Source organism: Prionailurus bengalensis, chromosome A2 (assembly GCF_016509475.1).
Source record: "Prionailurus bengalensis isolate Pbe53 chromosome A2, Fcat_Pben_1.1_paternal_pri, whole genome shotgun sequence".
Classification (NCBI taxonomy): domain Eukaryota; kingdom Metazoa; phylum Chordata; class Mammalia; order Carnivora; family Felidae; genus Prionailurus; species Prionailurus bengalensis.
This window is the reverse complement of record NC_057348.1, coordinates 62,539,858-62,552,818: the sequence shown is the minus strand read 5'-3', so window position 1 is coordinate 62,552,818 and position 12,961 is coordinate 62,539,858. Positions and strand designations below refer to the sequence as shown.

At 50.6% G+C, this 12,961-nt stretch overlaps 1 protein-coding gene across 1 annotated transcript in view; it reads right to left on the bottom strand.

Moving 5' to 3' along the window:
- ABCA13 (ATP binding cassette subfamily A member 13) overlaps positions 1-12,961 on the bottom strand; it is a 114,058-nt gene that overhangs the window by 37,974 nt on the left and 63,123 nt on the right. Inside the window, exon 12 of the mRNA XM_043588436.1 lies at positions 10,224-10,464. Coding sequence (XP_043444371.1) covers positions 10,224-10,464 — 241 coding nt within the window. The remainder of the gene's footprint in view (positions 1-10,223; positions 10,465-12,961) is intronic.

Below are 12,961 nucleotides of genomic sequence, written 5' to 3'. Positions count from 1 at the left end.
GAAGGGTCACATACTCTACGCAACTGATCAGCAATTAACATTTCTCTGAATGAACCCCTAAGAAGCTCTTATATATGTAAAACTGGAGGTATGTGTTAGAATATTCTAGAATGTCCACGCAGCACGGTTCACAATCACAAAAAAACTGGAAGGAGCTCATGCTGTCCATCATTAAAAAGGAAGATTAATAAGTTGTGGTATACAATTCGTACAGGGGAATATTGTGCAATATTCAAAACAAGGCATACACACCAACACGCAACAATACCAAAGAAGCTTAGCAATGCGCTTATTAAGTGAAAAAGGTCATTCTCAGAGGCATGGTATTCTTTCATAAACTTAACAGATAGAGAATTGGAAGGTGTTGAGAGCAGAAGCAGGGGGGTGGGAGAACGGGGTACGGAATACAGGCACAGTCCTAGCCTCCGCAGGCTTCACGCATGCTCATTATACAATCAAACCCAAGTTAAAAAAAACAGACGGAAATAGGCTTCGTGTGGCCAATCCAGTGTATTAAAAGCTCTGAGAAGTTTAGAGGAAAGTAACCTAATTAACTCAATAGCAGCGCAATCAATCCCAACAGGAAGATGGATGGTTTCGTGGCCATCAGCACTGATACCCAGAGGAACAGTCCTCCCCGAAACAAGTTTTAAGAAACGCCACTATAAACTAAACCCAATTCTATCGCCGCCCACATTTTCAAGCCTCATCATGCCTCCCTCCATTCTGCCTGCAGGATAACGTCTTTTCTACTTGGGATGCCTTCCAGCACCTGTAGACTCACACTTGTTTCTTTCTCTGTCTGAAGAAGCATCTCCTCTCGCCTGGGCAGCACCCAGGTATCACTGAGGGCTCCATTCAGGTGCCACAGCCTTCAGAAAGCCTTCCTTGGCCCCCGCCCCCTGCCAGATGGAGCCCCCCCATCCACTCTAGTACAACCCCACACGGTACAGCTATGCCTAGCGTCGCATTTATAAGACTCCCTGTTGATCTGTTCGTAGGGTTATCTCTCAGCTCGACTGTGAGCTTTCTGAGAGTTGGACTTGTGTCTTTGCAGATGTGTGTGGAATGAGAATTAGATCCGGGAAGCCTGAAGGTACTTTCCATCTCGCTCCCCAGCTAGCGTGTACGAGAACAGGGTCTTCAGCATGAGGACCTGGTCAGAAGGGATTCTTCTGTGTGTGTTTATTTTAATCTCATGCCACCAAGAGATAAGACAGAGTCCTACGCAAAGCACTAAGTTCAGCTGAATCAGGCCGAAAAACTGATCACCTGCAGGCTGTGGGGGAGGTAAAAATGCTTCTGAAGTTCACGGTTGGGGAGAGAGTAAAAGCTATGAATTGATTTGTGTGCAAATATTTTAGGGATGCCTGCTCGGTGCTAGGCGCTGTCCGGGGACAGTCAACTCGGTCTGGGCTATGCCATTTGCCATCTGTCTTCTCCCACTGGACTGTGAGCTCCAAGGATGCCGAAGGTGAGCGTTAAAAAGAGAACACAGAGGGGTGCTCAATAGGGGCACTGAGGTGCCCACGTGGATGGAACTTCATAAAGAGATCACGTGTAAGTAGAACCCAGAAAGAAACAGCCATACCGATGAGTGGGGCAAAGAATGTTCTTGGGGGTCAGAGACTAGACACGCAAGGTCAGGGCAGAGTTTGGATGTTCCATGAGCTGGACAAAGCCGAGTGTGAGGGTGGACCGAGCGGATAAGAAAAGGGCAGCCAGAACATGAGTCGCAAGGGGCAGTCAGCACCTCGAAGGTTATTCTGCCAGGGAAATGTTTTCTAGAGCCTGCTGGTGATCGCAACATGCCTCTCCCACGCCATCCAGCAGCACAGATGATGTATTAAGTCCGCTCCAGGGTGTAAAACCAGCTTTCATCAAGCACTGAATTTCTTCTGGGAAATAGACCAATTGCTTTCCATTCACCATTTCTGAATTATTCCCACAAAATAACGTGCCACTATTGTCTCACGAGAACGGTAGCGAGTACGTACAAAGGTGCACGTTCATACAGAGAAATAAATCATGAAGGGCTCATGGTGAATGTTGGGAGGCCACTAGTTAACGACACCCAGTATGTCTCCTTATGCCACATTCCAGGCACCATCTTGCACACCACGGGGGGTGCAGACCCACCATCACTGTTAAGTCTTCTACTAATTTTAATGTCTGCTTGCCCTTCCGCAGCCAACAGAAGGGCATGGTTTTTTATAAAAAGCCAAGTTCCTCTTTTTTTGAAAAGTGACTAAAAACGTGGCCCAATCCAGTGGTATCTGATAAGGAAGCTACCCTGAAAATGTACGGTGGGATAAACAGCGCTCCCCCAAATTTCACGCCCACCCAGAAGGTCAGAATGTGACCTTGTTTGGAAATAGGACCAGTCCTTGGAGATATAGTTTGTTGAGATGAGATCATACAGGATGAGGGTGGGCCTGCTCCAATATGGCTGAGGCCCTTCTAGGAATTGGGAACTTTGAACACAGGGCCACGCGGGGAGAAGGCCGTGTGAAGACAGAGGCAGAGTGGAGGGGTGCCCTCAAGTCCCAGGTCTTCTTCAGGTGGGGACTAGGGGCCAGGGTGAAGTCCACATTCAGGTAGGACCCTGTGGGGTTCCCCAACGGGGTGAACATAGCAGCCCATCAGGAACATCGCTTCCTGTAAGGACTGAAAGCCCAGCCTAGAAGACAGAGGGGGCCATGGAGTTTCCTCCAGATATTCTCAACTGCGTGTAGACAGTTGTCTTTCCATGGTCCATGCTTTGTATGCTAACTTGAAGCAGAGACCTGTCCAAATTAATTCTGGAAGACTTTTCCTGCTTCATATTCATTTGGTTGTGTGTGTGTGTGTGTTTTTTTTTTAAGTTTATTTATTTTTGAGAGACAGAGAGCAGGGGAGGGAGGGACAGAGGGAGTGGGAGAGGGAGTGGGAGAGGGAGAACCCCAGGCAGGCTCCGCACTGTCAGCAAGGAGACTGATGCAGGGCTCGAACCCATGAACCATGAGATCATGACCTGAGCAGAAACCAAGAGACCAACACTTAACCGACTGAGCCACCCAGGTGCCCCAGATTGTTGAATTCAACTTAACAAATACTTAATGAAAGTAACCTTTTCTAGACCCTGCGGCAAGAACTAACTGTAGAGAGACATTAGGTCTCACTCGTGACCCTCAAGGGAGCCACCGTGTAGGAAGGCAGGTGGGGATCTCCAGCCATCGGTTAGAGCACAGGGAGATCCCCGTGGCGTGGCAGACACACAGAGGAGAGGGTGGAGGCTGAGGATCCCGGGAGGAGGGACTTCTCAGCCAGACTTGAAAACGTTCTTATTTCGCTGGGGACATCAGGGGAGTGAGCAGAAAAGGTGATTTTGGGTTTCCTTACACACGGAAATGTGCAGCTGCATCCCATCCTGCTTTATTATTTTTAACGTTTCTTTATTTATTTTTGAGATGGTGAGGGCGGGGGGGGGGGGAGCAGAGAGACGGGCAGAGACTCCCAAGCAGGCTCCGAGCACTGTCACCACAGGGCCCGACGTGGGGCTCGAACTCGCAAACTCTGAGACCATAACCTGAGCTGAAACCACGAGTCGGATGCGTAACTGACTGAGCCACCCAGGCGCCCCTACATCACGTCCTTCTGATGCGCAGAGCCCGGGGCCCATGGGGCAGCTGAGGCTGAACCTCATGGAAGCCTGGAAGGCTAGTGGGCCACATTGGGACGTCCAATCACCACCCCGAGAACAAGCGGGAGCAACTCAAGGGCCTCCAGCAGGCCCTTCTGGTCCCGCCCCAGCATGGGGGTGAGGAGTGAACATGGGGTGCTCAGCGGTGCCGAAGCCACACTGTGGCCTGTGCTCACGCTGCGTCACCGTCTGCCGGCTTCCCCGGGGCCTGCCCTGGGCCAGCCTGCCTCCACCCTGAACAAGCCCAGAGTCCCTGGCACCTCTCAGTTTCGGGGTCCCCAGTGGGGAGGCGGGAGTCCTGAAGTCCTCTGCAAACAGCAATCAGCTGGCAAGGCATTCAGGATAAAACGGATCTGGAGGCTTAGGTCACAAACTGGTTGGTGAGGACCCGAACCAGTGCAGACACATTCCCTGCACTCAGCTTTTCCTCTCGCAGGTGTACCAAACAGCGTGTAGGACGGCTGTCACAGAGGCTTGGTCACAAGCAAGCACCTTCCTCCGCCCCACAGCTGGCCCCCAAGGCATCCAAGTCAGAGACCTCTGGGCTACAGACCGAGCTGCCAAAGCCCCAGGTTTTCTGGGCTCACAGAGCACAAAATCCTCTGTGAGCCACACGGGCTCTGTCTGCTCCCGTCACTCCTAAAAGTGACGGAAGAGAATCTCTCCAGGGCATTTTTTTTTCATTTGTGTTTTCATGAGGATTTGCATGCCTCAAGAAATGTTAAGTAAATTTAATGTAGGCATATAACTGCATTTTCTCAACTCTTAAAATTTGAGAGGCATGAGGCTGTACTGAGAACGGTCAGCGCACTGATAACAGGTTTCCAGGGGCGCCTGGGTGGCTCAGTCAGTTAAGCGTCTACTCTTGACTTCAGCTCAGGTGATGACTGCAGAGTTCATGAGTTCAAGCCCTGCGTCAGACTGTGGGCTGACAGCACAGAGCCTGCTTAGGATTCTCTCTACCCTCCCCACCTCACATGTGTTCTCTCTCTCAAAATAAATAAATAAACATTTAAAAAATAAGGAAATGAAATAATAATAATAATAATAATAAAATTTCCATGTACCACCAAAGTCAACACAGAGATAATGCACCTAATGGTTTTTGAAAATCAGGGGCGCCTGGGTGGCTCAGTCGGTTAAGCAGCCGACTTCAGTTCACGTTGTGATCTCACTGCTTGTGAGATCTAGCCCCACGTCAGGCTCTGTGCTGACAGCTCAGAGCCTGTGGAGCCTGCTTCAGATTCCGTGTCTCCCTCTCTCTCTGCTCCTCCCCCACTCACACTGTCTCTCTCTCCTTTAAAAATAAACAAAAAAAAACAATAAAAGAAAACAAAAAAAATTAAAAAGAAAACTACATGCAGGTCTGACTTTAAAAACCTGTTAACCAGGAGTTAGGCTAAAGAGAAAGTAAGGAAACATAATGAAAATACTATGTAGCACCCCATGGAGTTCACCCATAAATGTTAGAAAATGGCAATCTGCCCACATTTGAAGCAACAAAGCGGGGTGAGCCATGGGCTGTGTGTGTGCATGTGTATATGCACCTGTGTATGTCTGTATGCGTGCACTTGTGTATGTGTGCATGCACGTGTGTGTGCGTGCGTGTGTGCACGTGTGTGCACGTATGTACGTGTGCACATATGTATTGCGTGCTCGTGTGTATGTGTCCGCGTGTGCATGTGTGTGTGTGCACCTGTGCACGTGTGTGCGTGTGCGTGTGTGTATGTGCATCTGCAGCAAATCAGGAGGAATATGAGCAGTGAACAGCTGTTCTACACAGGATATCGTTCGTGTGCTAAGATTCAGATGGTGGCACTCAGATTCAACACAGACAGAGCCGTCATGTAACGTATCACCCACTGGAGGACACTTTGGGGAGTGAGCAGGACAGGTGTAGTACGGATGCCGAGAGAACAGGACTGCTTTCCCGAGCAAGCCAGGGCACATGGTCGTCCTGCCGGGGAACCCGGTACACAGGAGGAAAGAACAGCGATCTCAGGGGAGAGCAGTTGTACTGCCAAACAAGGGGCTGGTCACCCCCCTGCCCTTTGATCTGGAGCAGGCACGAGAAATGTGAGAGAACCGGAAGCAGGAAAAGTTTCCTTCTGGATGGACCACTTCTGGCAACATCTTCGTTTCTGCCTCCTAAGGACACGACTACTCTACCGAAATACAGACTACAAAAACATACGCCCATTCCTTCTGCTGAGTCTGGAACGAAAGAACAGAAGAGGGGCGTTCGGAATCTCCTCTGGCTCACGCACCTGCAGCAGATGGGGTTCCACCTGCACCATTCTGAGAAATGGAAACAAACACACGTCCACCGTGAAAAGACGAACTCTTAGAAATGGCAGAAAATACTACAATATCCCTCACTCATCTCATTTAACATTAATTACTTCCTTAGACGCCCCATGTCCCAACACAGCCACACTGGGGTTAAAGATTCAACATACGAAAGGGAGGGAGGGGATTGGGGTGGCATACACCCATGGGGCTGATAGCGGCCACAGATCCTCGGTGGTCCATGGCCTGCCTGACAGTGTGGCTCTAATCTGGGCCTCTGTCTCAGCACAAGCTTCTCCCTGGGGGTGTGTCTGTTCACAGGGTGCCAAAGGGCAGCAGGGAAGATGCCCCTGTGACTTAAGGATTATCTTGAGCTGAAGGCAACTGAGAAACAGATACAAGAGAAGCTCTCTGAGCTCCCCCCTCATTTGCCTAAAGGCAGGACACAAATTTGCACGTGGCCCCTTCTCTCCTCTCTACCAGAAGAGACACAAGGCAATCACCAGCACCAACTCCAGGCCTTTATCAGCCCAGATGCGCACAAGAGGAATCCATACAGCAAACATTGCTACATAGCCCTGTCTGCCATTCGTTCCTTTATATATTTCCTTGCGCACAGCTGGCCATTCCTAAAGCTCAAAGCCCTTTTCGTCTTGTCACGTCTCTAAAAGGTTATGGTTCCTGGGGGTGCCTGGCGGGCTCAGTCAGTTGAGCATCCGACTCTTGATTTCAGCTCAGGTCATGATCTCACGATTCATGGCATCCAGCCCCACATCAGGCTCTGCATTGACAGTGAGGAGGCTGCTTGGCCTCTTCTCTCTCTCTCTCTCTCTCTGTCTCTCTCTCTCCTCTCCCTTGTGCATGCTCTCTCTCTCTCTCTCTCAAAAAATAAATAAACAAAATAAAATTCAAATCAAATCAAATATCTGTAACTCTCAGGCTCCAAATAATTTTGGAATGCGTGACTTTGATGAAAAATGAATGCTGGGAGAGCAGGGGCAGATGTTTTCAGATGAAAAATACAGTGGCCAAATTAATAAAGCAGCGGAGAAGGGTTTCAATCGACTGGAAATGGACCCCGTAGAACGTGCAGCATGTGACGTTCTCACCTGCCTCAGAAGGAAGGGATGAAGGGATGAAGGCAGGACGGAAGAGGTGAAGGGGCGGGTAGTCTGAAGGCATGACGATGTGGAACATGCTCGCACAGGATGTGTGGCGTTCGATATATTCAACACACGGAGTGAAATTTGAAATAACCAAGAAATAGCTGGGGACATTCAATCTCAACAGCCACCAAAGAGCTGCCTAACAAAGCAGTGAAAGTCCTGATATGGCTATAAAAGGGATACTGAAAATGTGGAGAAATGAGTTCTCCCTCCACCAAGAGCTGCACGTGGCATACAGCAGGCGCATAACACATGCTCGTGACTAAAAGAATCAATGACTCCATGCTCATATATGCTGTAAATTGGTGCACATCGATACGAATAATCTGGCAATATTTACCTTGAAACTGTGGGTGCCTGTTACCCCCAAAACTTCCAATGGCGATGTATGATAATAGAAACAATTAGCTCCATGAATCCGAGCAAAGGGATTCCTGCAGACCTGCCTGGAACAGGAAAGCTGTGGCGTGCCTGTAGGCGCCCCAAAAAGAGATTATTTACATAAATTATGGCACCTCCGGGCAACGTGCCGTGGCACAGCCTGAAAATGGGTGATGCGGTTTGTGCCTGATTTACAACAAGAGGTACACAGATACGTTATTTATTGAATAAAAAGGCAAACAATGATGAGTGTTTACAGTGGAATGCCACTGTCATAAAACAATAAAAATGCATGTGTTAAAAGCATTACGTATTAACATGGGGAAGACCATAAACCACTAGGGGTATGGTGGATAGTGCTGGTAGGATTACCTGTGAATTTTTTTTATTATGATTTTGGTGAGCCTGCATTTTCTATTTTTTTTTTTTTTGAGAGAGAGCACATGTGCACACGTGTGCTGGGGGAGGGGCAGAATGAGAGAGAGAGACAGACAGAGAGAGAGAGAGAGAGAGAGAGAATCCCAAGCAGGTGCCACGCCGTCAGCACAGAGCCCCACGCAGAGCTCTGATCCCATGAACCGTGAGATCATGACCTGAGCCAAAATCAAGAGTCAGACGCTTAACCGACTGAGCCACCCAGGCGCCCCATTTTTTTTCAAGAAACACATTTTATGGGGCATTCTATCCTTTCTGTCCATTCACGTCAAACACTTGGGAAAAGAAGAAGAGGGCAGGTACGTAAACTAGCTAGCCAGAAGAGAGAGCCCACTTGCGGAAGGAATATTGGGGACCTGCGTGCACATCTCCGAACAGAACCACTGCAGGATTCTCTTTTTTGAGCCAAAAACCTGGACTCCGTGGAGCATAAAAACACACCGAGGAAAAAAATATTATTAACCAAAGGACACAGAAGCAAACGGAACAGTTTATTATCGATTTTTCCTTCTGAGTCTGCGTTTGTTTAAACTGAACTCCAAATTACACTTCATTGTAAAAGTGACAAATATTAGCAGGCGCTAAGAGTCTGGCTAATTAAGCTTGTTATTTTAGTAAAGATAAGTATTTGACGAGGGCAGAACTAATCGCGCCCTCCCGGTTGCGCGAACCGTGTGCAGCCTAGCTAATATGCCAGTGCCCGGTGTCTGCCCCGCCCCCGAGGTACGTAAGCCCCGCCCCCTCCAGGTGTGTAAGCACCGCCCCCCCAGAAAGAGAGTTGTTCCTGGTCAGCACTCTGGGTGATGCTGTTACCCCGGCCACTGCAAACCCAGCTCAGGGCAGAGAAGTCACGCTCAGTCTCGGGGGAACCAGCCACCTGAGGGACAGGCGCTGAGATGCTCAGGTCCCCCTCTCGGGTGCCCAGTCTCCTGTCAATAAAACAAAACCCCTAGAAGCTCTGACACCATCCTATGTAAATTCATCTGGCTGCAAAACTTGGAGCACTCTGAATTTCTTGGCAGCAAAGCTGGACCGAATCTAGCCTGGGGGTGTGCACGGGCTCACGGCCATACAGAGAGAAAAGTCAGACATTTCTCTGCAGGGAGGGCCCTGCAGTTCCTGGCTGCTGTCCCAGAGCAACGCTGGAGCGTTCTGTGAAACACAATAATCCCCTGATCTGTGGCTCTGGAAACGGATGATCTTCCCCACAATTCTTCAGGTCAGTAGCGACCTGGGGCAACATCCTACAGCATCTCCTACCTGGCACATTTTATCATCCCAAGTCCTCACAAGAGGGGTGGGTGCAGAACAGTAAGATATTTAAAGAGACAGGGGCGCCTGGGTGGCTGAGTCGGTTAAGACACCAGTCTTGATTGCGGCTCAGGTCATGGTCTCACGGTCCGTGAGTTCGAGCCCCACGTCGGGCTCTGTGCTGACAGCTCGGAGCCTGGAGCCTGCTTCCGATTCTGTGTCTCCCTCTCTCTCTGCCCCTCCCCTGTTTGCTCTGTCTCTGTCTTTCAAAAATAAATAAACGTTAAAAAAAAATTTTTAATAAGAATAAATCAACTTAAGGGGCGCCTGGGTGGCGCAGTCGGTTAAGCGTCCGTCTTCAGCCAGGTCACGATCTCGCGGTCCGTGAGTTCGAGCCCCGCATCAGGCTCTGGGCTGATGGCTCAGAGCCTGGAGCCTGTTTCCGATTCTGTCTCCCTCTCTCTCTGCCCCTCCCCCGTTCATGCTCTGTCTCTCTCTGTCCCAAAAAAAATAAATAAACGTTGAAAAAAAAATTAAAAAAAAAAAAGAATAAATCAACTTAAAAAAAGAAATTTTTTTTAATTTTTTTACTGTTTATTTATTTATTTTTTTATATATATATGAAATTTATTGTCAAATTGGTTTCCATACAACACCCAGTGCTCATCCCAAAAGGTGCCCTCCTCAATACCCATCACCCACCCTCTCCTCCAAAAAAAGAAATTTAAAGACAGACCACATTCATATAACTTTATTACAGTATATTGTTATAATTTTCCTATTATTGCTGTTATAAGTCTTCTCCTGTGCCTGATACATGAATTAAACTTATTGTGTGTATGTATAGGAAAAAACGAGGTATTTACAGGATTTGCTACATTCCATGATCTTGCCCTCTTGAACGCAGCCCTCCAAAATCATGAAACCACACGTATATTTGCGATTCTTAAAAGCTACTGATATTCATAATCCATCCTGACATAATTTGGAAGGGAAAGGGAGTGGGGGAGGTTTCTTACCTGAAAAAGTAAGCTTCGGCTGTGTCATAATGGCCAGGTGTTAGTTTGAGGGGCGGGTAGTCAATGGCCAGAGGCCTCACCATGAACAAGCCCATGGCCAAAGCCACGAAGAGGACAGGCAGCAGGAGGTCGGAGAGGGAGCTCTTCCAGGCCCGGCGCATGTGCTGGAACCGCTTCACCAGGAGGGCCCCTGCCTGAGCCAGAGGCCACAGAGGGCGCGGGGTCCCGGATGGGGCGCCACCTGCAGAGACAGGAACATGCAGTCAGCCTGAGGCCAGGGCCCCCCCCAACACTGCCCGGGTCTGCGGATACCTCCAGAGGTTTACGATGGCTCCGGAGGCTAGTAGCACAGGCCCCCCCACCCCGGTTCCCATGCTCCTCAATGAGCGCGGACACTCTGGAAACGTATGCTCACAGAACGCCTGGGGATGTAGCAGGGCGAGGACGGAGTTCTCAAATCCAGCTTTTGCAGCAGCCTCGAGCTTGTTTTTACTGGTTAAAACGCAGTGTGCTCCAGGAGCACGGACCCCAACAAGAGAGCAGCGGGACCCATGTCTCCAGGCGGGAGTGCGTGTGTGGGAGGGGTGCAGACAGAGCCGTCCCCCTCTGCCGTCTCCCTTCTCCTGCCTTTTAGTCTTCTTTTCCCACAGCCTGGTCCTTCCAGAGGACGCCTTAGGTCCTGTCCAGATCAGGGCCAGGAAGAACCATCCCCCTCAGCCCCTGCGCCAACCCCCCTGCCTAGTAGGGGTGTCCCCAATGGAGAGGAGGCAGGCGCGGCTCTGGGGGCACCTCTGCAGCTCCAAGTGAGCCCCCTTGGCCCATCAGGCTTCAGCAACCCGGCCCTCCCTTCCTCCCTCCCCCTCTCACAACTCGGAGACCCACCCCCCAGGGAGCATCGCTCAGAAGGTGGGGCTGGAGGGCAGGGCATGAGCACGTGGTGGATGCCCAGGTCACCTTGCCAGGCCCCCCGCCCCGGGCCACAGACGTGGCCGCCATCAACCTGTCCAGTGCGGGCCGACCGGCTGGTGCCAGCAACAGTCACATCCGGTGTGAGGATGACAAAACAGGAGGAAAAGGAGAGGCAGACCCAGGGACCACAGCCCTAATCCTCATCCAAAGGACAGACACAGCCATGCCCCATGGTCTTCCTCGCTATTCCTTCTGCAGGGTTCCAGAAAACCCAACAGAAAGTGTTTGAGGAGGAAGGCGGCCTTCTAAGAAGACAGTTATGCTAAATTGATCACACTGCCCACACATATCAAATTGAAATACGGTTAATAAAAGCACAGCGAATACGTTTCAAATCCCCAAAGAAATCATTTTTAAAGACGCTCCCATTTGGAAAGAGAAATTATTTGCAATAGCGGTGAGCAGAGAGCTGTGGAGAAGCAGCTGGGGATACAAATGCCTTCCTGAAATAACCCCCTCCCTTGTCCGACATCACGTTGTGCCCAGGATGCGGTGGGTAGCGGGCTATTTTTTGTCCTCAAAAAAGACATCACGTAGGGGTCGTGCTAAAAATGTAAAGAAATGACCGAACACAAGGCGATCGAGCGTGGCAATCCATGTGGGCAGGGCCGAAAGGACTGGTGCCAAGCAGGCGGTCTGACGTGTTTAGGGCAAGTGAGACAACAGTCACAGCCGTGGGGACGGTCAGGCACAGTCAGTGAGACCTCCGTCAGGAAGTCAGTTCAGTCTGCCTCCCGAGCAGAGTCAGGTCTGCCTGACCTCGGACAGCACACGTCACCTCAGACATTTCTGGTCACCGGACGTAGGGCTTCTTTCCACGTGTCAAGCACGTGTCCGTGACACCAGCTGGGTGGCCTACCGTCCAACTCATTGGGGGCACGACCTCCCTGCAGTGTCAGACCCCGCGGGCTGAGGGCTCAGTCACACAGGCCTACCCCTCCCCCACTCCAGACGCCAGCTACCAGTCCAGGTTGTCCCCCGTGCTTACGAGCCACTGACTGTAGATCAGAGGTTCCCAAGACCCGAGCCTTGGGTTTGACCGACGTGCTAGGGTGGTTCACAGAACTCAGGGAAACGGGTCCTCACGTGGGCCAGCTTACAAAAAGGATACGACAAAGGCCACATACGAACAGCCACGTGGAAGAGACGTGTGCGGCGAGACATTCGGGGAGGGACACTGTGCTTTCGTGCCCTCTCCAGTATATCCCCAACACCTCCATGCGGTCACCTATCTGGGCTGAACCCCTTACTATTGAGATTTTGTGGGGCTCTCATCCAGCAGACATTCCCTTCATTACCTCCGTGTCCAGCCCCTCTCCCCTCTCCAGAGGATGGGGGACGGGGCTGAAAATGCCAAGCTTCTGATCGGCTGGGTCTTTCTGGTGAGCAGCCCCCCCCCCCCGACCCGAGTCATCTCGTCAGAACAAAAGATGGCCTTAGTGTTCTTATCACCTGGTAATGTACTAGGAGCCCTGGTCAGGAATAAAGCCGAAGACAGATCCTAGAACAACAGATGCTCCCCTGCTTTTACCACTTGGGAAATGACAGAGGGTTCAGGGCCTCTGTGCCAGGAGCCGGGGGCACAGACAGATGCACATCTCTTGGGATCCCACAAGACCCCACAGGCGAACGGAGAAAATCTGATGTTTAAGGACCAACACGTGGGATATTAACAAGGCTGGCGTATTCTGTGAATGACTGTGCGTGGGAGCAGAAACGTGGGGGGTTCTGGAGGTTGGAGGGGGTTGGGCACCGGCTGGTGAAGCGCC